The following is a 25,762-nucleotide window of genomic DNA, read 5'->3' as shown; positions in this document are numbered from 1 at the left end:
TGAGTTTATATTTTCAAACATCAAAGGTTAACGTGAATACTAATAAGAATGAAGATGGACGCTCTCAATTGTTGTTGGTCATCCCAACAACTCATTTCTTCAAACATTCTTCTCATAGGGGATATAAGGTTAGATTATTTCAACCTACGTCCTGATCAAATAGCAAATCATTATTGATAATTATCAAGAGTGCTAAAAAATGAACGCGTTTAATTGTGTCAAATGGTTAATTTCTTATTCAAGTGGACACCTTGTTTAGTTCCCTGAAAAACCATATGCAAGTGTCTAAGCACCTTAACATTGCCTTTAAGAAAAGTTCCCCAACAACATGCAACTTGTCCTTGTAGAATACAAGTTTACAACTTTGGTAGTAGCATGGACTTGAATTACTACATAATATATTTCTTCTCAATTTCCATTTGATTACAAAAGACAATTTCTTGATTATATGATATGTTTTTGTTTAGATTATGGTTCACATTATGCGTACGTAATGTTAAATCTATCATGGATTTTGATCTCTCTCTCTCGCACACACACACATGTATGTATGTATAATTAAAATATAGTCATCATTGAGTACATGCATACATTTCATTGTCCAACATTGATTTTGGCATTGGTGCGAAAGATGCAAACTCAAGTGCACACGTGGAAAAGCTAAAGAGTTTAAAGTTTTGTGACCACACTAATGCGAGAAGGACCAAACCGTTATAAAAAGACTATAAAGTTCATTTATGTGTTTTTTTAGATAGTGTTCCTACTCTTTGAGATATAGGCTAGAGCCTCTCCCTCTCCCTCTCCCTCTCCCTCTCCCTCCCTCCCTCCCTCTCTCTCTCTCTCTCTCTCTCTCTCTCACAATGTCTCATTGTGTGCACAATCGGTGTTAAGCACTTTACTTTAAACTTTACACCGATATCATTGACATAATTGTACTTGACTGTGTTGAATCATGATTAATTGAAGTGTGATGTGCCTATTTGTGCATGCTTTTATATGTCATTAACTAATAGGTTCAATGCTTAAGCCCTATGGAGACAATAGTTTGCTTATTCATTTTGATAACTATTCAAGAGATGAGAGGAAGAGTTCACTTAGGACATAACATACGACAGTTGCGTGATTACCGCTCTTTGTACAAATTGATAACGAGATGGTAAATGATGATTTGGCACCGACATACAATCTCATAAAGGAGATAAAACTTTGTGCTCAGTGCGACACGCCTAGAAGCGACACACGCACGCACAAACACACCTCTCCTCTTTGTCAAGTGCATAAACATGTGGTTTACTAGAATCTAGGGATTCCAGGCATATATCATATGGCCATAAGATCATATGTCATGAATTCCAAAAGCTACTCTTTGTTGATGGTTAGATATGGCCCAATGTAGCCTCTTCAAAGCCACACAAAACCCCAAACCCTAAAACCCTAATAAGGGGCCGAGATGACACCCAAAACCCAAACCCTAAAACCCTAATAAGGGGCCGAGATGACACCCAAAACCCAAACCCTAAAACCCTAGTACAAGGTTGTTTCGGACAAGGGATCGAGAAGACGACCAAAACCCCAAACCCTAAAACCCAAGATGCCAAGTGCCGGACGGAGCAATACAAAAAACACTATGGGAGACAATGGCGAATACACGTAATGAATGGATCCCACACACACACACACACACACACACACACACACATACATCGATACATTGGGTTTTGGCCTCTCTTTTCTTCTTCTTGTTGAAGAAGAAGGGGTTTGGGGCCAAACTGAAGGTTTCTCTTTCTTTAATAAAAGAGAAGAAATGAAGGGTTTCCTTCTTTGCCGATTCTACATTACATATACTATTATAGACAGACTATAGTTATAAGTTATAACTTATACCCTAGCAGTGTAGTAGACAAGAAGAAGAACCCCGAAGAAGAAGAAGAAGAAGAAGAAGAAGAAGAAGAAAAAGAAGACACACAGAACAGACTGAAAGAATGATTCTCTGAGCGTTCTCGCTCCTCTGAGGCTTCCCCACTCACCTCCATGGCTCGCTTCCTTCGTCTCGGCTCCATCCCTCCTCCGAAACACCTCCTTCATCGCACAGGTTCCCATTGTTCTCTCTTTCTCCCCCCCCCCCCCCCCCCCCCCTTTCTCCTTTGAATTGAGTTTTCTTTCTCTCCTTCGTTTTCTTTTTTGTATTATGTTTTCTTTTCTTACTTCTCTCTGGGACATTTCGAGATTGTAGAAAAATTCCTACGTATATCCTGCGTATAGAGTGGTAATTTCATTTAGATTAATCGCTTGAATGTCGAGGAACCATACGTTTAGGTTTTTCTTTTGGAAGTTTCAGAAATGTGAGATTTGCTCAAAAGATTTTTCAGAAAATGTAAGCTTTTCCTTTTAACTGGAAGAAATATTAGCCTTATGTCTGGACCTATGAAACTATTTCCATTTCCATTTAATCGCATTAAAAACCTAAACTTTGCACTTGTCTTCGAAAATGCTATTAATTCAGAAACTTATACTATTTCTTTAGTTTTGAAACTGTTAGAGTATGCTTAATATATATGGTGGACCTTATGCTTTGGCATTCTGGCAGCTGTTTGTTGTTTCTAAGTTCTTTACCATAGCTCCAAAAAATGGTACTTTGTTTTTGAAAGAGTTCAAGTTCAATATTTTGAACTGAGCTCTGGGATTCTTTTTGAACCAGGTACTGATGTCCAATTATGTAGAACTTCAAAATTTGAGAATTTTTCTTTGAAACATTGAAGAACTATATTTTGAACTTAATGCTATGTGATTCTTAGATTCTTTTGCTGCACGAACATTGTTTCAATTACATAAAGCTTCAGAAGCTGAAGGATTTGCATGTTGAACTAAAAATGGTTTGAGATTCTGATATTCTTTTTGGTTAACAATTGACTTTCAACGATTTAGAGCATTTTAAAATGCAATTTTGGATTTGAAAGAAAATGTTATGAGATAAGTTGGTTCTTATGAGAGTCCAGAAAATGAGACTTTTTCTTTGAAATGATGGAGAGGTCATATATTCAACTTAGAATGCTCAGAATTTTGGCTTTGAAACAATTGAAATGTTTTTATTCTGAAATTGCTGTGGATGTAGTACGGGCTCTCAATTACATAGCACACTGTACAAGTATTTTCGAATTTCTGTATTCTATTTACTTTTGAAATTTTATATAATTTTGCACCTAGAAAGTATCAAAAGCTGTAATAATTGATTATGCCTAATGTGTCAAATGTTATCTTGCATGGTGGTCTAGTATTACCACAAACTACACAAAGATGGTTCTCGGGCAGCGTAGTACTTGAAGAGTCTTCTACCGCGACCCAAGCTTCCAATGGCATATCTGGGTATACTACTTACCTTTTCATACTGGATTTTTTACACTAGCAGGAAAATTGCTGAGAGGCAAAGAGAATTCGTTTAATGCAGTTTATCTGCACTTGAGGAGGAGATGAAAAGAAGTGAGAAGCTACATACTGAAGGGTCCCTCAAGGATCAAAGGTCTGCAGTTGAGAAATCTTCGTCTGAAACTAGTGATGATCTCTCAAGTCTTATCCTTAGTAAAATGAGGGGTAAAACAGTGGGGACAACCAGTCAGAAGGACAATGCGCATGCAGAGTCTCAACATTCCAATGCATCTTCTACTAGTACTAGTACTGATGGTAAGTCTATTGAAGACAGCAAATGGGCACAGGTTATGAGTTCTATTCGCAAGATTGCTGCCAAAAACAAAGCTGGTGAAGCAACTGGTAAATCAGACTCTTCTAAGATGAAAGAAAATGAGAATGTAGACGATTTCGCGGACTTAGATTTGCCTCATCAGAGAAGTGATCCAAGCCTTTCCAGGAGCCAAAGCAGAAGTTCGGTAAGAATCGAAGATTCATCATCTTTTTTTAGACTTACAAGTTGGAGATTACAAGACTTCCCTAATTCTGTCTATTGCTATCTATTGACTTTTTAGCAGCTAGCTAGTGCATTTAAAAAAGACTATATACCCAATAACAAGCAACAGAAAGGATATCAACCTGGAAATCTGAATAGGTCAAAGGATATGAAGCCAGCGAACTTCAATTTTCTCAAGTCCCGTGAGTCAAATGGTTCCTTTAATCGAACGGATATTCCCGGGGATCGGAGCATTGATCGTTCAATTGGTTCAGCAAGAGATTCTCTTTCAAATGCAAGGTCAAAAGAAGGCTGGACTCAACAAATAAATAAAGATGTAAACCCTGTGAGCTTTGAGTATCTTAAAGCTCCAGAAACAAAGAGTGCTCATATTCGAGAAGACATAAGCTCTCCCAGTTCAATTGAAACCATCCAACCAACCAAAGATAGCGTTGTCCCATTCTCAGGGTATACGGTGTGTATTCAGGGTGTACCTGCCCATTCTAACCTTGGTGTGGTGAAACATACACTTTCAACCCATGGAGAAATTGTGAGCTCCTTCAAAAAGCCTGCTTCAAATGGATCTTGCACCATCTACATTGAATTCAAGGTAATAATGAGCTCTATTAACGTAATAAACTATAATAAGGTCTATTTAGGGTAATACTGGGCTTTATGTAAGCTAGTAAAGAAATGCTTTATTTAAGGTATATCTAGCTCCATTGATGGTCACAATGAGCTCTTTAAAAATTTGATGCAGCAAGTCATGTTTCAATTTTCATATATAGATAAGTCATGATTTCCTCTTTGCTAACAGACATCAGAGGCTATGGATAATGCACTAACTCTTCGACAAATTCAACTGGAGGGTAAGCTTTTCACCATAGTTAGGGCTGATAATCCCATTACAACTGTAGTGAGAATTAGCAGAGTCAGTGTGGAAACTCCAGAAAGCCATATTCGCTCGATTTGTGAGAAATATGGCAACCTTGACAACATCAGGAAACGGGGGAATGGATTCTATGATGTCTTCTACAAACTGAAAGAGCTTCCAAACATCCCTAGCATATTAGAGAGGTATTTTTGCTCCATGGTTAAGAAATAAGCAATCAACTTCTACTAATGCTGGTTTGGATGATTTATGCTAATGTTTAATTATATGTACTTGAAGTTTGAATGAGGTTACTCTGAATCAAAGAAGATGGGTAGCTCTACCTGCCCCGATTTTGCATCCTGAGGCGAAGAAGGCAGTGTTAAAGACCAGTGAAGGGAAAGCATGGCATGCATCTCAAATGAAGCAGATGCTCAACAAAATCGAAGTGGGATTGGATGCCATGTCAATATGTTTTGAGGACTTGAAATCTCTTACTCAAGATGAGGTATTAAATAAATAGCATGTGATGAAGTTTGTGTCTCATGTTGAATTTCAAACCATTTCTTGTTGGTTGGGTACATCTCTGTAAACGGCGATTTTTATTCCTATTAGAAATAGGACATAATGGACAACCATTTTTGCCAAAATTTAACTGGGTGTGTTCCAGCTAGAAAGAGAGGGAGGGAGAGACAGACAGACAGAGAAACCTTTTGTGATGTTTACGCAAGCTCACTATTGCATAGAATGAATTATGACATCATGCGTCCTTATACTGCTATGTTTCACAAGAAGACGTTATATAGCATTGCTAAAGCAGGTAAGGATTGAATCTGCTTTTTATTCTAAAATTTGAGAATGCCACTCATCAATTTAACTGATTTGAATAGTCTTTACTTTGTCACTTATCTGTGGAGGAAGTTTTTTTCTTAAATTACCTTTGAAGCTCTAAAGTTTTATGTTTCTGAGATTTGAGAATCTAAAAGGCAATCAAAATGTGGCTAAGATGAACAAAAGTCAATTTTCAATATGATTGGATTTGGTAATGGAAACAATAAAATAACATATATTTCACAAAATATCTCTCTTAACTACATTTCAAAAGAGACTTTGCAAGTAATATGCTATTTAGGTTCAATGGCTGCCAGTGGTTTTTTATGTGCTTTATGAGTTACTCGTAGTGGTGATCAAAGGACAATTCAAATGGACAGGTCGATCTAAATTGTTGCAAATGGTGATTCATTGATTGAGTTGTGCCAATGTCAGTAATGGTAGTCTCTATGGTGACATCCATTAAATGTATTCTTATTTGATTAATGATGCAACCAATCATACAAACAACCAAATGCACTTTTTTTCCTGCAAAATATTTAACTATAGCATAAAATAACAAAACAATTTCTCCTCAATCAAAAGCCTGACATAGAAAGTTTAAGTAATGAACTTATGAAGCGCTGGAGATAAATGGCTGTGTTCCTATAATTGACATGCACATTACAACCGTTTAACATGTCCAAATCTGCAGATAACCACCCCATACCCACTACATTACTTGACCAATTCACACTATTCAAATATTCTAAAAGAGTTTGACCCATACTAAGAATGGATTCATGTGTCATGACACAATAATAGTACAAGGCTTTCCTTGCACACAGCAAAGTAAATTGATAAGGAATGTACAAGCCGCCTCATCCATCCGTAGACACTAGAAGAATCATGGGACATGCAAAATATACTAGCTAGCATATTTCAGCAAAAAAACATATATTATGCAAAAAGAAAAACAAAAATTAAATGTATAGCACATTACACCAGGCTATGACATCATGCAAGACTTGGATATGGAACTACTATACATGGACAAACACCCCAAAGACATGTTTTAACAATCATGGATAAACACCCCATATGGTACAAGACATGTTTTTATCGATCATGACTATTAGACATGTATAAACACCCCAAAGACAAATCAGCACATCTAGCGGTCTCACCAAACATATGGAAACAACTATGCAAGACGTACAAAATATACTAGCTAAATGTATTTCTGCAAAAAAAACATATATTTATGCAAAAAGAAAAATAAATAAAATGTAGCATAGTACACCAGGCAATGACATCATGCAAGAATTTCAGTAACTGGATATGGAACATGTACAAGACATGTTTTGACAATCACATGGATAAACACCCCAAAGACAAATTAGCACATCTAGTGGGTCTCACCAAACATATGTCACAAATCCAGAATGAAACAATTTCAGTAACTGCAGTACCAATATATTGTTCAACTTAAATTTAATTTAAGTGAGATTGGCCGCACCCTTCAACAATTGTACAATTGCTCTTGATCTACATTTGCTAAACATAAATATACTCAAAGATTCAAGTTGCACTTCTTATGATAAAGAAAATATAATTCAGTCATTGAATTGGCCACAGAATCATTTCCGAGCGTCGGTTTTCTTAGTCTCTTTTGCTGCGCATGACAAAGAGAGAGTTTAAGTCAAAAATATACACGACAAACTAATATTTGTACATTTCATATCCATAGCACATGTTACCAGCTTTTTCTTCTTCTCGCTTCTGTGCAGCCTCTAACCTTTGTTGCCTGACTAGGGCCAGCCTTTCTGTGCGTGTAAACATAATGTGAGTAATTGTGCAGTTTACATGAGAGAAGATCAGCAGTTCCCAATGCAACAGAAAAACTCCAAAATACTGAAGATCTTTATTTCTGCAAATGCCCCTAGCTTCAGTTATTTCTCCAAATACCTTCGCTAAACCCCATCTTGAGCAATATATATGGTCAATGCATCCCCTTATTCTCAAAATAAGGGGCATTTTTGGGAAAAATGTAGACTTAGGGAGCATTTGGGCAAATTTAAGAAAACGTCCTCTCATTTGCACTTGAGAGGTTTTTCTAGTATAAAATTGTGCTTGTAAATTAAAAAAAATTGAGATTTCTATTTGTATTGAGATCGCTGACATGCTAATAATTTATAGTTAAAAGATGCACATTAATATTAACTGATAGCTTTCTATTTCTAATTTCTAATGTCATGATTACCTAAGTCTTTTCTTGCTTGGTCAGTCTTTCCTTGCTCTTGGAGCCTCAGATACCGTTCGTGTGCCCTCTGCTTCTCAATCTCCTCTCTGGACATAGAAGTCATAGAGAAATTAATCACAATATATTTCTCACCCAGAATTTCATTCAGAGTAGGAGAATTGCCATCGACTATGCTTTCTATTTGTACTACAGAATTCTGGAAAGGATTACATGCAACATTACCTTTCACGTCTTGAAAGCTCTGCTGGTCTAGTGAGCTAAGTTTTTCAAATCCCAATGTATGCACAAAGTAAGAGATTTGTCAATAATTCATTAAGTACAGATTCCAAAGTAAACAAATTCAAGATTCCCAACATTCAAAACTTGGCGAACTGTGCTAAATTATGCTTCAGAAACAAATGGTTGCATAAAAAATGATTCAGTGCTTAACAAATGCATAGTATTTGTCACATAGAAAATAAGCCAGAGGGATGATTCCATACATGCAGTACAACTGTAGCAATTCTAGGTAAAATGAAGTCATGTGTTGATTAAATTAAAGGAAAAAATTGGTGTTAAAGGTGCATTGTCAGTATCATAGAGTGCCAAACAATGCTGTCAGTTAGTAATATTGAGGGATAAATTCTGTGTTGCAAAAACCAGGAAGAGATGTACTCAAAAAACAGTACAGAAAGACCAAATCAACAACGAGCAACTAAACACAGCATAATGTACCACAATCAAATGCACAACCGCCTACAAGAACACACACAGTCACCTAAGAGGAAGAGATAGTAGGAGAACAAAGATGGAGCATACAGACACCTAAGAGAAGTGTCAACATGAACAACTGTCACACACAGTCAAACAATACAATAAGCAATGATTTGAAACTTACATCAGCATCCTTGGCCTTGACATTCTTTTGCTTTACTAAGTTCGGGTTCTCAATCTCGATGAGGCCTTGAGTCCCTTTCTTCTTCTGCCATGTATTGAAAACACAGAAGAAATCAAGGGATTGGCTAATGTTAGGGCCCCCTTCAGATGTAACATTACTTCTGACATTAGTCATTAATGCAAAAGCAATATACCGTCTCATTTTCATCATCAGATTCTTCTTCAGACTCTGATTCCTCAGACTCGACCTCCTTTACTTCCTCCTCCTTCTGCTCAAAAAAGTCAAAGATTTACATCAACATTTAGGATTTGCTAAGATTGTATTGTAACATTTCACTATTTCCAAAGAGCCAAATTTAACATGAAAAATCTAAATATCAATCATCATTTTGACAATTACTTTTCAGAACATGAAGTGATATTCTATTTGCAAACTCAAAAAAAACCCATGATAGCTGGCACCTAATGAAGCAGGACAAAACCAGTCTCTTCACATACCAAATGAAAAGACCCAGTTACAATCGCTCATATTGCAAAATATTTTCTTTTACACGGCATAATCTATGCTAACAAAAAATAATCTATTCTAAATTCTACAATTCAGTCTAGTTAAACTATTTCCTTGAAGAAGGAAGAACAGACAGATATTTACAATATCAAAACATATTCACAATTCACGTCCTTAGCTTAATAATTCCCAGACTATGTAATAGAAAAGATTACGTTCCAGAACATGACTTATGAGACACAACCATTGCAATTTGAAGGGACACTTGTTATTTCTAAGAAATAGGAATGAGTACCCTATCGAGCTCTTCAGTCAAGGGAATACATGCACTCTCAACCTTCTAAGCTAGGACATGGCATGTATAATACATTGTAGGATGTTCTGAAAACTTTGTGGCTACCTATGTGTATGCCCCATGCTTAGATTATTTCCAGCACTATCACAACCTTAATGACAATTCAGATCCTCCGCTACTAAAACAATAAACACATGTCAGAAAATACAAAGAATCACTCGACAGTTTACTCAATGAAATAAGTACAGGACAATTAAAGTCCTTCACATTAATGAAATTCTAAATTGAAAATATGAAACATCAATAAGCTTTTACTTCAAAAGTTGTGTAACAATTAACCTTTGCATTGAAACCTCCGACTCTTTGAGAGGTGCCTGCAACTACATATATGAAAATGCAATACGTAAGCAAAGAGAAAGTAATGCAAGAAACAACATACATTGAAATGATTTTGGTGGTTAATTGTGAACTTACTTATAGCTTTAATTTAGGAGCAACCTTCTTTATCATTTTAAGAATCTTATCAATTTCACATTCGCTACTTGCAAAATTATCTTCATCAACACTATCATAGAGCTTGAAATTCAAGCAGGTATGTATATGACTGGTAGATTCAAGATATGATTTTTGGCCAAAATATTTGCTAAATGAACTTCAGCAAAACTGATCCTCGTTATGTGTTAAACTTCTTTCTTTAATCATTTTGCACCATTCAATGATACAAGCTTACCAAATTTCAGGAAAGCAAAATCTCAAATTTTATAATTTATGGAATTTTCTACACTTTTTTGTGCAGATTTGGGAAAAATTCTGAGAATATTATCCATTCTTGGAGATTTTCCTACAACATAGTTACAACATCGCGCAAAAACCTTTTTATATCTGTGTGTAGCAAGGGACGAAAAAGCGAACATTATAATCTTTGGCTAACATTGTACATTTGGTTATCGTTAAGAGCCATTATTTTTCTACATCTTTTTTGTAGTATTTACCATTGAATCTTTAAAAGAAAACTGCTACATTTGTTCCTTGACAGGGATCTATCTTGCATCGTCTTCCATGTTTTCAAAGCCAGCTAACAGTAAGAAATGATCATTGCCTTAAATCAGGCCAAAATGTTATGTTTGTCCATTGTTAGCGATTTTTCTTCACTCGTTTGCAGAAGTGAAAAGTAAAAGACCGGCAATTGTTCAGTGTTGGCCATCAATCTTTCAATGTTTTGCAGTATTTAAAATTAAGATCTTTGTATGTCTTCATTGTTAGGTATGTTTCGTTCACCTTTTCGCAGTAGTTAATATAAAAAAGGAAACAAAGAAAAGGAAGAGACCGAGGAAAAAGAGAGAGAGATGGAACTTACTCATTTCCTCAGGTGTAGAGAAATGGCGTCTTCCTGTAGGCTTTCCTTTGAACTTGCCACGCCCAGCGCCCTTCCCCATTGAAGATAGACGACGAAGAAAGGTTGGGATGAAATATATATATGTATATATATATATATATATATCACTCAAACACACACAGAGAACAGAACAGAACAGAACAGAACAGAAGGAAGACACGCTCTCTCTACTGCTGTGCAAACCCTAGAAATTTGACTGTGAGATCTTTGACTCAGAAGAAATGCGACTGATATGTATCTACTGACTCGCATTGCCTTCTGAAATCACACACACATATATATATATATACATATAATTTATAAACATATACATACATATATGTATGTATTTGTGCACATGTTCGGATAATTACAAATGTAGCCCTCCTCTATTCTGGAACCGATGGATTTATGCATTATGATGATGAGGTAGAGGAACTCTCATATCACATGAGCCAATTTCATGGATTTATGCATTAAGATGATGAGGCAGAGGAACTCTCATATCACACACATTCATCGGCCCGAAGGAACTCGGACAATGGTCGCCATCAGAGATCGTATACTTGCACTCCTTCTGTTAACATGTCCCTCCTGATCAAAGAAGATGTATCAAATTAAGGAAATTTAAGTGGATAATGTGTGAAAGAAACGAAAAGGGGACTTAGTATACTCGTTGTTTGATTTGATAATTTGTTGAAGCTCCATGTTTTGATTCTTGGTGGACTTTCACAACGTTTAAGATTACATACAAGCAAAGTAAGGTGAGAGAGTATGTATATAACTTGCATCAACATGACTCTAGACTCTAGTAGTAGGCACAATTAAAGCAAGTTTATGCGGAATATCTAGTTCATGTGATACACTTCCCTTTTACTATTTAAATCAATATCTAGTGTACACATAGGACTTGCAACTTCAAGATGGTCGACCTCATTCACCTGATAGTACAAACATTTGATTGCATAATTTTGCATGGTCATAGTGTAATTTAAGACAAAAATAAACTGTAGATATTAGAACAAGTGTTCAATGTATTCTACAGTGCGTAGCTCAGGGTGTACTTTAATACTCAAAAATGATTTTCTTGTTTATTTGAGGGAGATTAATAATATAAACCTTCACATTGCAAAATTTTGACTTTGAGGGTGTGGTAATTTTAATAGAAGATTTTTCATATTCACATGTCATCATCTGTTATATCTTTGAAGAAGTTGCCATCAAGGTATTTCCTTCGAAGTTAATACAAAGGAGCAAGTGTGAAGTTGATAAATCTAACCTCGTGAATGCGACGAAAAGCATATTAAGCAATTCAGTTCATTGAATCTTCGAAATAGTGAATGGAAAAGTTGAACTCTTGGACAAGATCTAACCATATACCATGATGACCAATATGATTATGGATCAAGTACGAAGCTAATCAAGCTAACCTCGTGAATATAACCAAAACCATAAGCAATTGTGTTCATTAAATCTTTGCAAAATAATGAATGGAAAAGTCGAATTCTTAGACGAGATCTAACCATCTATCATTATGACCAACAATATTATGTTGATTGTAAAAATATTTCCGTCTTGGTAAAGAACAATGTCGATTGCATGAGCACTAGCATCGATTTCAGCAATTAGTGCTTTCTTGGCAATGATGTTTGAAATTGCTTAATTGGAGACCCCCTAAGTGTAAAAAATATAGTAATTCTTTGGTAGTTGAGATGTTGGCAGCCTCAAGGATATTACATTGGGATGGAAAAGAAAGTTTAAACTCACATGAATGGCAAGGTTGGGCTTGGTAATTGTGGAAGATGTTCTCTAGACTCACATAGGAAAATGATGGTCTTTCTTATAGTCCAAAAATAGTTTCACATACCACAAGTATATGGGTACATTTGGCAACCAATATTGGCATTGCCTAGTATAGTTTTCCCAATTCCATGTTGAGAAACCATGGAAAGATTGGCCATTTGGTACTGAAAAAATCGATATTTTGGGTGCACATACCATATGTTGGTTGAAGATAGAACTTGGTTAGATGGCACATTATTGGATATGTAAAGTGGTGGTGTCAAGTTTTAGGTGCAAGATGGCAGTCTCATCGACCATTTCATGCAAAGGTGTTTCTTTGGCGTGCAATGGTTTGTGGGTTGCCTTTGACATATTTTGAATAGGACATGTTTTTTCATATAGTGGTTGACGAAGATGGAAAACAACATAGGTTCATTACATGCTCGGTTGCTAAAGCCATGTGGGTGGTTATGTCACAAATTTGGGCATCAATAAGATGAAGTTTTTTGTCACCTTTTAAGTGGGTTTTCATTTATGGTGTTAAAGCTCTGCCCACACCATCGTATCATGTGGTGTTTGGCTACCTAAGGTATTGGGGAATGTCGTTTAATTGGACTGTGAAATAGGTTATTATTTGATGGACTTTGAGGGGTACCACAACAACTCCATAGGATGAACAGGAAGTTGATTTTGTTCACAATTATGTTGCATTGGACGTTGTCCCAAGATGAAGTAGATTTATGTCATCTAATATTACAACATTTGAAAAAACCTTGCCATATTTCTACTAATGAAGTAGACATCTACGGGAAAAAGAACAACGGGAACTCGTTAATACCACTTTGAAATATTATCAATTGAATTTATGGGGAGAAAAATAATAAGAGATGGAGGAAAATAATGGATTGAGGTGCTTAACACCCACCCACCACCCTTACCAAAAGACACTAGACAGACATAAAATATAGTTGGTTTCCCATACCATCGAATCTTACCTTATGTTATGCATTGGTAGTTGAATAATGAATTAAAAAAAGGAGACCTTAGTTTCACCAATAGAGTCTCGATAGCATGTCAATATGCAATACTAAAGAGGTAGTAACTCCTCTTTATCTAACCTAACAACTAAGGGCTAAGGCTTCCAAACTAGCATATTTTCCCACATGTAAAATGCCCTGATGGGTTCTCCTAACTATTGTGCCCTTAACTCATTAAAACTAGCTTTATAATTAGTCCTTAAGATTATGAATATAAAACAACATAGGCATACATAACATATGTGGTGAAAGAAGCCTTATTAAATATTTAAAAATTGTTGTTTAATGATTTTTAATAGTTAACACTTGTTTAGCTAGTTGTTCGGTATTTGTACATGTTCATTTCCTTTTCTTGGTTCTATTTTAGGTTATTGGTTAATTATAATTAACACAATTGATTGGACAATTTCTCTTTTTTTTTTTCCCAAACAAAAAGCTCCTTCCATTAGTAATAAAATTTTACAAATGAGATGACTATGTACACATCCCTGAAGGGATGTGATAATTCCATCTTATGTGGATGCCCACTGACTCAAGAAAGGGAGAGGACAACCATTGTTGGATGAAGGCTATTCGTTGTCTTTCAACTCCATCGGAGCCGCCCTTAAGGCCATCATATTGGCTCTTCAGAGTGGCTACAATTTCACTCCATATCTCTTGAAGTAACTGTTGTAGACAAGGCCGTGTCGATGCGGAAGATCAAGCAGCATTCGATTGGGGTGAGTACCTGCGTATGACAGTTTCAAGGTCGTTGCACAGAGATAGAGAGAGAGAGAGAGAGAGAGGAGGCACAAAACGACTCTTTCTATTCCATAAAGCAATAATACAACCCAACCCTACATAAAGGTTACAAGGTCACTTTATATAGTGACACACTTAGGGCAACTACTATTTATGCTAATTACACAAATGGCCCAAACTTGAGCTATACAAAAGGATAGTGTGAATACGTCCATTATACACTTGTATTCGACACTCCCCCGTAATGGGCGTATACATGGGTTATCTAAGATTACAAGCATGAACCTAGGTTCTCGGACATATCAGTTTTGTTCGAGTCGGCAGGGTCCGAAGGCAGAAGACCGAACTGGTCGGGTCGGAAGAGTTGAAGCCGATCATTAAGGAACTGATGTCGGTTGTCGGAGACCATCCTGCGCTGTGTCTGGCTCTAACCGGACTGGTTTGTCGTTACGCCCATTTGATGCCGAAGGGACCGAAAGCGGTCTGCCGAAAGACACTTGGTCATTCCATCTGCGACATTGTCGGTTGTGGATATTTTCTCTAAACCGATTTTCCCTGAAATGACGCAGTCCCGAACGAAGTGATATCGAACGTCGATATGTTTGGAGGCGTTGTGGTGAACCGGATTTTTCGACAAGGCAACAACACCTTCACTGTCGCTATAGACAACTGGGGCCGAGTCATGGTCGACTTGTCGAAACGTGTGCGCCAGCCGGCTGAGCCACAAAGCTTCTTTTGCAACGTCGGACGTAGCTACATATTCTGCTTCGGTCGTTGAGGTCGCTGTGCACTCCTGAAGTTTCGACTTCCACGAAATTGCTCCATTGCCGAATTTGAAGCAGTATCCAGTTGTTGATTTCCGACTGTCTATACAGCCGGCGAAGTCCGAGTCGGTGTAACCGACTACGCCTGTAGTTGAGTTCGGACCGAAAAGAATGCCGTGATCTTTTGTGCCAGCCAGATATTTGAACACATGCTTGACTGCGTTCCAATGCGATCGGCCAGGATTGTGCATAAATCTGCTAACGACTCCTACGGCACGAGAAATATCAGGCCGTGTCGCGACCATCAGGTACATAAGGGAGCCGACTGCCGGTGCATACGGTACCGACTTCATATCTTCCCCCTCCGGACCGGATGTCGGGCAGTCTCGCTGAGAGAGCCGAAGATTCATGGGGAGCGGGGTTGAAGCAGATTTGGCTGATTGCATGTTGAAGCGTTCCAAGACACGTCCGATATAGTCGGTCTGAGACAAGAAAAGATGTCGTTTATCGCGATGCCGACTAATCTTCATGCCAAGGATGTGTCGTGCCGGACCGAGGTCCTTCATGGCAAACTTCAACCGCAGTTGCCGAATGAGATCGGCAAGTTCGCCCGCGTGGCATCCAGAAATTAGCATGTCGTCCACGTAAATGATGAGGAAGATGGGTGATCCATCTTGAGCTGTGTTGGTAAAAAGACAATGGTCCTCATCGCTTTTTGAGAAGCCGATCGATTGGATGAAGTCGTCGAACTTCTTGTACCATTGTCGCGGTGCCTGTTTGAGGCCGTATAGACTCTTCCTGAGTCGGCAGACTAGATGTTCTTGGCCAGTTGCCACGAAGCCTTTTGGCTGCTCCATATAAATTTCCTCTTCAAGATCACCATGGAGGAATGCTGTTTTGACATCTAGCTGAATCAGCTCCAAGTTGTCGGCTGCCACTACGCCGAGTAGAAAACGAAGGGTTGTCATTTTCACCACTGGTGAAAAAATCTCGTCGAAGTCGACGCCATATTCTTGTCGGAAGCCCTTCGCAACTAATCTGGCCTTGTACTTTGGGGTGGTCAAATCATACGTCTCTTTTAGTCGATAAACCCACTTGCAAGGAAGAGCACGTCGGTTCCTAGGTAATTCGACCAGATCCCAAGTCTTGTTTGCCCGAATGGAGTGCATTTCCGACTCCATCGCCAGATGCCAGGTGGCGGAATCGACAGATGTCGATGCTTCTTCGTAAGACGTCGGTTCGCCGGCGTCGGTGAAGAAAATTCCAGGAGAATACCTCTCCGGAGGTTGCGACAGTCTCTCGGATCGTCGAGGTATGATTGGACTGGTCGCATCGGGTATCGAGGTCGGATGGTCCGAAAGCGAATTATTCTGCTGTGCCGAGTCGGAGTTGTTCGAGTCGGTAGTGTAAGGTTCAGCTACCCGTGAAGCTGACCGTGTGTTAAGAGCGGGGCCTTCTTGAAGGGTCGGCACATCGGAAAATGTTACCCTTCGGACTTCGATCGGTTTTTCGACTGATGGATTCATAGCCGACTCGTTGAACACAACGTCCGAACTTCGAACGATTTGTCTGCGTTCGAGGTCCCAGAGTCGGTATCCCATTTCGCCATCTGATCCATATCCAAGGAAAATGCATTTCCTGGACCGAGGTGCAAGTTTTCGGCGATCATCTTTCGGAATAAGGGCGTATGCCTCGCATCCGAAGATCCTCAGCTTGTCATAATTCGGCTTACTGCCGATCCATAGTTCCTGAGGAATTTGAAGTCCTAGAGGTCTGCTTGGCGACATATTGATTATGTGTACTGCCGTGAGTAGAGCCTCTGCCCAGAAGCCATCCGACAGTCCGGAGTGTTGGAGCATGGAAACTATCCGTTCTTGGATTGTCCGATTCATGCGTTCGGCAATCCCGTTTTGCTCCGGACTGTGTGGTGCCGTAAATTCACGTCGGATGCCGCGTTGTCGGCAGAATTTGACGAATTCTTCTGATTTGAACTCTCCCCCATTGTCGGTCCGAAAGCATTTCAGTTTTCGGTCGGTTTGATTTTCTACCATAGCGAGCCAATCGGAGAAGATCGAGAAGACGCGATCTTTGGTGCGAATTGGATAAGCCCACACCTTTCGAGTCGAATCGTCAATAAAACTGACGAAGTAAGAGGCACCGCCGAGAGACTGATGCGGCATTGGGCCACAGACGTCCGAGTGGACCAAATCGAGAGGTCTCGTTTCTCTTGGTGCTGATGTCGGGTGTGATGCGGCTGCTTGTTTGCCATACTGGCAGTGCTCGCAGAATTGATGGTCGGAGAAGGAGAGTTTAGGGATGTATCCGGCTCTAGATAGATGCGTAATGCCGGCCTTGCTGAGGTGTCCTAATCTTCTGTGCCATAGTGATGACACAGGAATATCCACCAAAAACAGGTTACCCTCTCTGAGCGTAACATGTAACGGATACAGTGAGTGTATCTTGGGTCCTCTAGCAAGCAGGAGGTTCCCCCTGTGGAGTGTCCACCCTCCCGAAGAAAAACCGGCACGAATGCCGTCTTCATCTAGTTGTCCGACTGAGATCAATGGCCTTGAGAGCTCGGGTACATGTCGGACATTGTGAAGTACAAGTGTAGAGCCACCTGCAAGGTTGAGCTCTACTGAAAATGTTACCCTTCAGACTTCGATCGGTTTTTCGACTGATGGATTCATAGCCGACTCGTTGAACACAACGTCCGAACTTCGAACGATTTGTCTGCGTTCGAGGTCCAAGAGTCGGTATCCCATTTCGCCGTCTGATCCATATCCAAGGAAAATGCATTTCCTGGACCGAGGTGCAAGTTTTCGGCGATCATCTTTCGGAATAAGGGCGTATGCCTCGCATCCGAAGATCCTCAGCTTGTCATAATTCGGCTTACTGCCGATCCATAGTTCCTGAGGAATTTGAAGTCCTAGAGGTCTGCTTGGCGACATATTGATTATGTGTACTGCCGTGAGTAGAGCCTCTGCCCAGAAGCCATCCGACAGTCCGGAGTGTTGGAGCATGGAAACTATCCGTTCTTGGATTGTCCGATTCATGCGTTCGGCAATCCCGTTTTGCTCCGGACTGTGTGGTGCCGTAAATTCACGTCGGATGCCGCGTTGTCGGCAGAATTTGACGAATTCTTCTGATTTGAACTCTCCCCCATTGTCGGTCCGAAAGCATTTCAGTTTTCGGTCGGTTTGATTTTCTACCATAGCGAGCCAATCGGAGAAGATCGAGAAGACGCGATCTTTGGTGCGAATTGGATAAGCCCACACCTTTCGAGTCGAATCGTCAATAAAACTGACGAAGTAAGAGGCACCGCCGAGAGACTGATGCGGCATTGGGCCACAGACGTCCGAGTGGACCAAATCGAGAGGTCTCGTTTCTCTTGGTGCTGATGTCGGGTGTGATGCGGCTGCTTGTTTGCCATACTGGCAGTGCTCGCAGAATTGATGGTCGGAGAAGGAGAGTTTAGGGATGTATCCGGCTCTAGATAGATGCGTAATGCCGGCCTTGCTGAGGTGTCCTAATCTTCTGTGCCATAGTGATGACACAGGAATATCCACCAAAAACAGGTTACCCTCTCTGAGCGTAACATGTAACGGATACAGTGAGTGTATCTTGGGTCCTCTAGCAAGCAGGAGGTTCCCCCTGTGGAGTGTCCACCCTCCCGAAGAAAAACCGGCACGAATGCCGTCTTCATCTAGTTGTCCGACTGAGATCAATGTGTTGGGATTTCGGTCCCTTCAGATGGGATGGTCGGATGTCGGAGGCCAAAGTCGACAAGCCCGGTTTCGGTTTCGGAACCGGATGATGAAGACCCCGACTTCAGAGTCGGATGACGAATGTACCCGAAGAAAAGATCCGGATGCAGGGACATATCGGTGAATATGTCTGCTAAGGGCCCCTCTGAGGCTATAGTTGTAAATAGCCCTAAAGTCATATATGTATAAATATGACTTAGGGCAAACAGTTTTGTTGTTGCTTCTCATTTTTCTGTTTTTCCCCTTAAGAGGAGTGAAGAGAGAGAGTAGCCGTGAGAGAGAGAGAGAGAGAGAGAGATAGAGCGCGAGAGAGAAAGAGGACGACGCCTCTGTGTATTTCCGCCGCCTGTGGCGAGGACAACGAGCTCAAGGTCGTCGCCTTCGAGCTCGCCACTGTATACTTCTCTTTGCATAGTGTTGTTTGGAGTCTTGTACTCCCGTGGTTTTTCCCATCTAGGGTTTTCCACGTTAAATCCCTGTGTGCTCGTGTTTTGTTTCTTTCTCCGCGTGGTTCCTATTTTCTGCTCCATTGATCAGCGATCACTCGGTTGTGGCCGAGCGGTGAAGGTGAATAGAAGCGTCTATTCGTTACACAATGGCCTTGAGAGCTCGGGTACATGTCGGACATTGTGAAGTACAAGTGTAGAGCCACCTGCAAGGTTGAGCTCTACTGAAAATGTTACCCTTCAGACTTCGATCGGTTTTTCGACTGATGGATTCATAGCCGACTCGTTGAACACAACGTCCGAACTTCGAACGATTTGTCTGCGTTCGAGGTCCAAGAGTCGGTATCCCATTTCGCCGTCTGATCCATATCCAAGGAAAATGCATTTCCTGGACCGAGGTGCAAGTTTTCGGCGATCATCTTTCGGAATAAGGGCGTATGCCTCGCATCCGAAGATCCTCAGCTTGTCATAATTCGGCTTACTGCCGATCCATAGTTCCTGAGGAATTTGAAGTCCTAGAGGTCTGCTTGGCGACATATTGATTATGTGTACTGCCGTGAGTAGAGCCTCTGCCCAGAAGCCATCCGACAGTCCGGAGTGTTGGAGCATGGAAACTATCCGTTCTTGGATTGTCCGATTCATGCGTTCGGCAATCCCGTTTTGCTCCGGACTGTGTGGTGCCGTAAATTCACGTCGGATGCCGCATTGTCGGCAGAATTTGACGAATTCTTCTGATTTGAACTCTCCCCCATTGTCGGTCCGAAAGCATTTCAGTTTTCGGTCGGTTTGATTTTCTACCATAGCGAGCCAATCGGAGAAGATCGAGAAGACGCGATCTTTGGTGCGAATTGGATAAGCCCACACCTTTCGAGTCGAATCGTCAATAAAACTGACGAAGTAAGAGGCACCGCCGAGAGACTGATGCGGCATTGGGCCACAGACGTCCAAGTGGACCAAATCGAGAGGTCTCGTTTCTCTTGGTGCTGATGTCGGGTGTGATGCGGCTGCTTGTTTGCCATACTGGCAGTGCTCGCAGAATTGATGGTCGGAGAAGGAGAGTTTAGGGATGTATCCGGCTCTAGATAGATGCGTAATGCCGGCCTTGCTGAGGTGTCCTAATCTTCTGTGCCATAGTGATGACACAGGAATATCCACCAAAAACAGGTTACCCTCTCTAAGCGTAACATGTAACGGATACAGTGAGTGTATCTTGGGTCCTCTAGCAAGCAGGAGGTTCCCCCTGTGGAGTGTCCACCCTCCCGAAGAAAAACCGGCACGAATGCCGTCTTCATCTAGTTGTCCGACTGAGATCAATGGCCTTGAGAGCTCGGGTACATGTCGGACATTGTGAAGTACAAGTGTAGAGCCACCTGCAAGGTTGAGCTCTACTGAAAATGTTACCCTTCGGACTTCGATCGGTTTTTCGACTGATGGATTCATAGCCGACTCGTTGAACACAACGTCCGAACTTCGAACGATTTGTCTGCGTTCGAGGTCCAAGAGTCGGTATCCCATTTCGCCGTCTGATCCATATCCAAGGAAAATGCATTTCCTGGACCGAGGTGCAAGTTTTCGGCGATCATCTTTCGGAATAAGGGCGTATGCCTCGCATCCGAAGATCCTCAGCTTGTCATAATTCGGCTTACTGCCGATCCATAGTTCCTGAGGAATTTGAAGTCCTAGAGGTCTGCTTGGCGACATATTGATTATGTGTACTGCCGTGAGTAGAGCCTCTGCCAAGAAGCCATCCGACAGTCCGGAGTGTTGGAGCATGGAAACTATCCGTTCTTGGATTGTTCGATTCATGCGTTCGGCAATCCCGTTTTGCTCCGGACTGTGTGGTGCCGTAAATTCACGTCGGATGCCGCGTTGTCGGCAGAATTTGACGAATTCTTCTGATTTGAACTCTCCCCCATTGTCGGTCCGAAAGCATTTCAGTTTTCGGTCGGTTTGATTTTCTACCATAGCGAGCCAATCGGAGAAGATCGAGAAGACGCGATCTTTGGTGCGAATTGGATAAGCCCACACCTTTCGAGTCGAATCGTCAATAAAACTGACGAAGTAAGAGGCACCGCCGAGAGACTGATGCGGCATTGGGCCACAGACGTCCGAGTGGACCAAATCGAGAGGTCTCGTTTCTCTTGGTGCTGATGTCGGGTGTGATGCGGCTGCTTGTTTGCCATACTGGCAGTGCTCGCAGAATTGATGGTCGGAGAAGGAGAGTTTAGGGATGTATCCGGCTCTAGATAGATGCGTAATGCCGGCCTTGCTGAGGTGTCCTAATCTTCTGTGCCATAGTGATGACACAGGAATATTCACCAAAAACAGGTTACCCTCTCTGAGCGTAACATGTAACGGATACAGTGAGTGTATCTTGGGTCCTCTAGCAAGCAGGAGGTTCCCCCTGTGGAGTGTCCACCCTCCCGAAGAAAAACCGGCACGAATGCCGTCTTCATCTAGTTGTCCGACTGAGATCAATGGCCTTGAGAGCTCGGGTACATGTCGGACATTGTGAAGTACAAGTGTAGAGCCACCTGCAAGGTTGAGCTCTACTGTGCCGATTCCAATGATGTCACAGTGTTGCGAGTTGCCGACTCGAACTGAGTCGGAGTGACGGATCGTATATTGCCGAAATTGGGATCTATGAGGAGTCACGTGAAATGACGCGCCCGAATCTAAGAGCCATGTGCTCGATTCTTCAGTCGTGAGCAGAACTTCTGATCCGACTGGATTTTCGATTGATAGTATATTCGGGTCGTTTGGTAGCACATCAGCTGAGAAGCTGACGTAATTGATCTCCTCATGCCGGCCACTCTTCTTGTCTGATCTCTGAGACTTGTCGTTCTTGTTCTTGAGTGCGCGGCAGTCGGCTTTGATGTGTCCGGGTTTCTTGCAATAGTTGCAGATTCGATTATCCCGTGACTGGCTCCGTCTTCGCTGATTGTTCGGCGGCCGTGAGGAATCTCTTCCTCGTATGTTCGATCGGTCTGTCGAACCTTGTACTACGTAAGCGTCGTCTGTTGAGTCTTTGGCGAAAGACTTTCTCCGAGCTGCTTTGGTCAGGATTGCGCTCGTGACTTCGGAGTATTTAACAGCTGTGGTTGACGCGTTGCACACGGTTGTGACGAAAGTTTCCCATGATGAGGGAAGGCTGCTCATGAGTATCATTGCTCTGAGTTCATCCTCGATTGCCGTCCCCTGTGACGAGATTTGGGAGCTTATGCTTTCGTACTCATTGAGATGTGCTTGAACCGAATCAGATTCTTTCATCCGCAAATTGTAGAGGCGCCGGATCAGAAACATCTTCGTTGCAGCGACCTTCTTTTCGTAAGTGTCCGACAGTGTTTTCCACAGTTCGAATGCTGTCGTACACGATTGCACCGTAAAGTATACCGATTCCGATAGGTGCATCCGAATCGTGGCGCGGACGATTCTGTCCAGCTTCTGCCACTCCATTGGTTTGTATCCTTCAGGAGGTTCTTCATTTTCGATGGGATCGATTTGCCCCTTGACTATGAGATAGTCCTGCATTTGCTCCTTCCAGAAGTTGAAGTTCGATCCATCGAACTTTCGTAGACTCATTTCTGACGAGCCGGATGTTGATGTCATCAAATTTGGTTTCGGTTGACGAAGCTCGGTTCGGAGTTGACTACGAACCTTGTTGGAGTGCAGCCGGTTGGCTCACCCGATATCGTTCTAGTCGGATTTGAACCCGAGTCGGTTCGGCTTCGGATATATGTATTGTTGAACTTGCTCGAATTGACTCCGGTAACCTGAGGGACAGAACCGACTGGTCTTCCCGAATGTTGCCGAGTTGGAGTGAGCCCGGTTCGCTTCCGAATATATATGCCAAATACCGATTATTGAAACCGATTGTCTGGACCGATTATGCTTCGGGTGACTGCAGCGACGAGAGAGACGGATCCAACTGATCCTCCCGAATGTCGATCAGCCGGATGAAGCACGAATTGGGGTTGTTGTCTTGAGACCGATCTGCACCGAGTGGTTACAATGAGCGGCGAGCAGCGTTTGATGACCTCTTCGGATGTCGTTTAACCGAGTGGAGCACGATCGTGTCAATGTTGCACAAGGGGATTTCACCTCGAGCGGTTACGATCACAAGGAACAGAGTACAACCTGCTGGCTTACTCCAAGCGAAGATGATCTAACGCGATGAGGTGCAAGCCTCGTTTTTCTTCTTCTTCTCTCTTCTTCGAATGACGCAGGAAACCGAATGCTGTGCAGGCTGAGACGACGGCCGACAGCGGATTGAAGGACCGAATACTATGCAGGCTCTGATACCCGATGCGACCAGTCCAATCATACCTCGACGATCCGAGAGACTGTCGCAACCTCCGGAGAGGTATTCTCCTGGAATTTTCTTCATCGACGCCGGCGAACCGACGTCTTACGAAGAAGCATCGACATCTGTCGATTCCGCCACCTGGCATCTGGCGATGGAGTCGGAAATGCACTCCATTCGGGCAAACAAGACTTGGGATCTGGTCGAATTACCTAGGAACCGACGTGCTCTTCCTTGCAAGTGGGTTTATCGACTAAAAGAGACGTCTGATTCGACCACCCCAAAGTACAAGGCCAGATTAGTTGCGAAGGGCTTCCGACAAGAATATGGCGTCGACTTCGACGAGATTTTTTCACCAGTGGTGAAAATGACAACCCTTCGTTTTCTACTTGGCGTAGTGGCAGCCGACAACTTGGAGCTGATTCAGCTAGATGTCAAAACAGCATTCCTCCATGGTGATCTTGAAGAGGAAATTTATATGGAGCAGCCAAAAGGCTTCGTGGCAACTGGCCAAGAACATCTAGTCTGCCGACTCAGGAAGAGTCTATACGGCCTCAAACAGGCACCGCGACAATGGTACAAGAAGTTCGACGACTTCATCCAATCGATCGGCTTCTCAAAAAGCGATGAGGACCATTGTCTTTTTACCAACACAGCTCAAGATGGATCACCCATCTTCCTCATCATTTACGTGGACGACATGCTAATTTCTGGACGCCACGCGGGCGAACTTGCCGATCTCATTCGGCAACTGCGGTTGAAGTTTGCCATGAAGGACCTCGGTCCGGCACGACACATCCTTGGCATGAAGATTAGTCGGCATCGCGATAAACGACATCTTTTCTTGTCTCAGACCGACTATATCGGACGTGTCTTGGAACGCTTCAACATGCAATCAGCCAAATCTGCTTCAACCCCGCTCCCCATGAATCTTCGGCTCTCTCAGCGAGACTGCCCGACATCCGGTCCGGAGGGGGAAGATATGAAGTCGGTACCGTATGCACCGGCAGTCGGCTCCCTTATGTACCTGATGGTCGCGACACGGCCTGATATTTCTCATGCCGTAGGAGTCGTTAGCAGATTTATGCACAATCCTGGCCGATCGCATTGGAACGCAGTCAAGCATGTGTTCAAATATCTGGCTGGCACAAAAGATCACGGCATTCTTTTCGGTCCGAACTCAACTACAGGCGTAGTCGGTTACACCGACTCGGACTTCGCCGGCTGTATAGACAGTCGGAAATCAACAACTGGATACTGCTTCAAATTCGGCAATGGAGCAATTTCGTGGAAGTCGAAACTTCAGGAGTGCACAGCGACCTCAACGACCGAAGCAGAATATGTAGCTGCGTCCGACGCTGCAAAAGAAGCTTTGTGGCTCGGCCGGCTGGCGCACACGTTTCGACAAGTCGACCATGACTCGGCCCCAGTTGTCTATAGCGACAGTGAAGGTGTTGTTGCCTTGTCGAAAAATCCGGTTCACCACAACGCCTCCAAACATATCGACGTTCGATATCACTTCGTTCGGGACTGCGTCATTTCAGGGAAAATCGGTTTAGAGAAAATATCCACAACCGACAATGTCGCAGATGGAATGACCAAGTGTCTTTCGGCAGACCGCTTTCGGTCCCTTCGGCATCAAATGGGCGTAACGACAAACCAGTCCGGTTAGAGCCAGACACAGCGCAGGATGGTCTCCGACAACCGACATCAGTTCCTTAATGATCGGCTTCAACTCTTCCGACCCGACCAGTTCGGTCTTCTGCCTTCGGACCCTGCCGACTCGAACAAAACTGATATGTCCGAGAACCTAGGTTCATGCCTGTAATCTTAGATAACCCATGTATACGCCCATTACGGGGGAGTGTCGAATACAAGTGTATAATGGACGTATTCACACTATCCTTTTGTATAGCTCAAGTTTGGGCCATTTGTGTAATTAGCATAAATAGTAGTTGCCCTAAGTGTGTCACTATATAAAGTGACCTTGTAACCTTTATGTAGGGTTGGGTTGTATTATTGCTTT

General features: G+C 42.1%; 2 protein-coding genes across 3 annotated transcripts; one reads left to right on the top strand and one right to left on the bottom strand.

Annotated features, from left to right (window-relative positions):
* The first annotated feature begins 1,897 nt into the window (after positions 1-1,897).
* LOC147865521 (uncharacterized) lies at positions 1,898-5,667 on the top strand. Of its 2 annotated transcripts, XM_087318349.1 has the most exons (7): positions 1,898-1,931; positions 1,962-2,092; positions 3,273-3,363; positions 3,446-3,881; positions 3,978-4,508; positions 4,716-4,975; positions 5,070-5,667. In XM_087318349.1, the coding sequence occupies exons 2-7, from the start codon at positions 2,032-2,034 to the stop codon at positions 5,290-5,292; spliced, it is 1,602 nt and encodes a 533-aa protein (XP_087174475.1). In that variant the 5' UTR covers positions 1,898-1,931; positions 1,962-2,031; the 3' UTR covers positions 5,293-5,667. The 2 variants fall into 2 exon arrangements, with proteins under 2 accessions (XP_087174475.1, XP_087174476.1); XM_087318350.1 differs by lacking the exon at positions 1,898-1,931 and having other exon boundaries at positions 1,953-2,092; positions 3,981-4,508.
* A 1,366-nt stretch (positions 5,668-7,033) lies between these two features.
* Positions 7,034-11,161, bottom strand: LOC147865520 (uncharacterized). Its single transcript, XM_087318348.1, has 8 exons — positions 10,879-11,161; positions 9,861-9,901; positions 8,913-8,987; positions 8,720-8,803; positions 8,065-8,099; positions 7,843-7,928; positions 7,340-7,405; positions 7,034-7,254 (listed from the first exon to the last, which is right to left on the bottom strand). The coding sequence occupies exons 1-8, from the start codon at positions 10,955-10,957 to the stop codon at positions 7,220-7,222; spliced, it is 501 nt and encodes a 166-aa protein (XP_087174474.1). The 5' UTR covers positions 10,958-11,161; the 3' UTR covers positions 7,034-7,219.
* Positions 11,162-25,762: the final 14,601 nt, after the last annotated feature.

The sequence above is a fragment of the Azolla caroliniana genome, unplaced genomic scaffold (genome assembly GCF_043228905.1).
Source record: "Azolla caroliniana isolate FFs.n. ecotype wild unplaced genomic scaffold, voAzoCaro1.0.p SCAF_4, whole genome shotgun sequence".
Lineage (NCBI taxonomy): Eukaryota > Viridiplantae > Streptophyta > Polypodiopsida > Salviniales > Salviniaceae > Azolla > Azolla caroliniana.
Note: the sequence above shows the minus strand (reverse complement) of the source record. Positions and strands in the feature narration are given on the sequence as shown.

Excerpts from the sequence above, each read along its gene's own strand:
- LOC147865520 (XM_087318348.1), bottom strand. The coding sequence starts at position 10,957 with ATGGGGAAGGGCGCTGGGCGTGGCAAGTTCAAAGGAAAGCCTACAGGA. Across the intron at positions 9,902-10,878 it reads CTCTACACCTGAGGAAATGA|TTGCAGGCACCTCTCAAAGA; the intron begins GTAAGTTCCATC and ends TCATATATGTAG. Across the intron at positions 7,406-7,842 it reads CCAAGCAAGAAAAGACTTAG|AAAGGCTGGCCCTAGTCAGG; the intron begins GTAATCATGACA and ends TTACACGCACAG.
- LOC147865521 (XM_087318349.1), top strand. The coding sequence starts at position 2,032 with ATGGCTCGCTTCCTTCGTCTCGGCTCCATCCCTCCTCCGAAACACCTC. Across the intron at positions 3,364-3,445 it reads GCTTCCAATGGCATATCTGG|TTTATCTGCACTTGAGGAGG; the intron begins GTATACTACTTA and ends CGTTTAATGCAG. Across the intron at positions 4,976-5,069 it reads ATCCCTAGCATATTAGAGAG|TTTGAATGAGGTTACTCTGA; the intron begins GTATTTTTGCTC and ends ATGTACTTGAAG.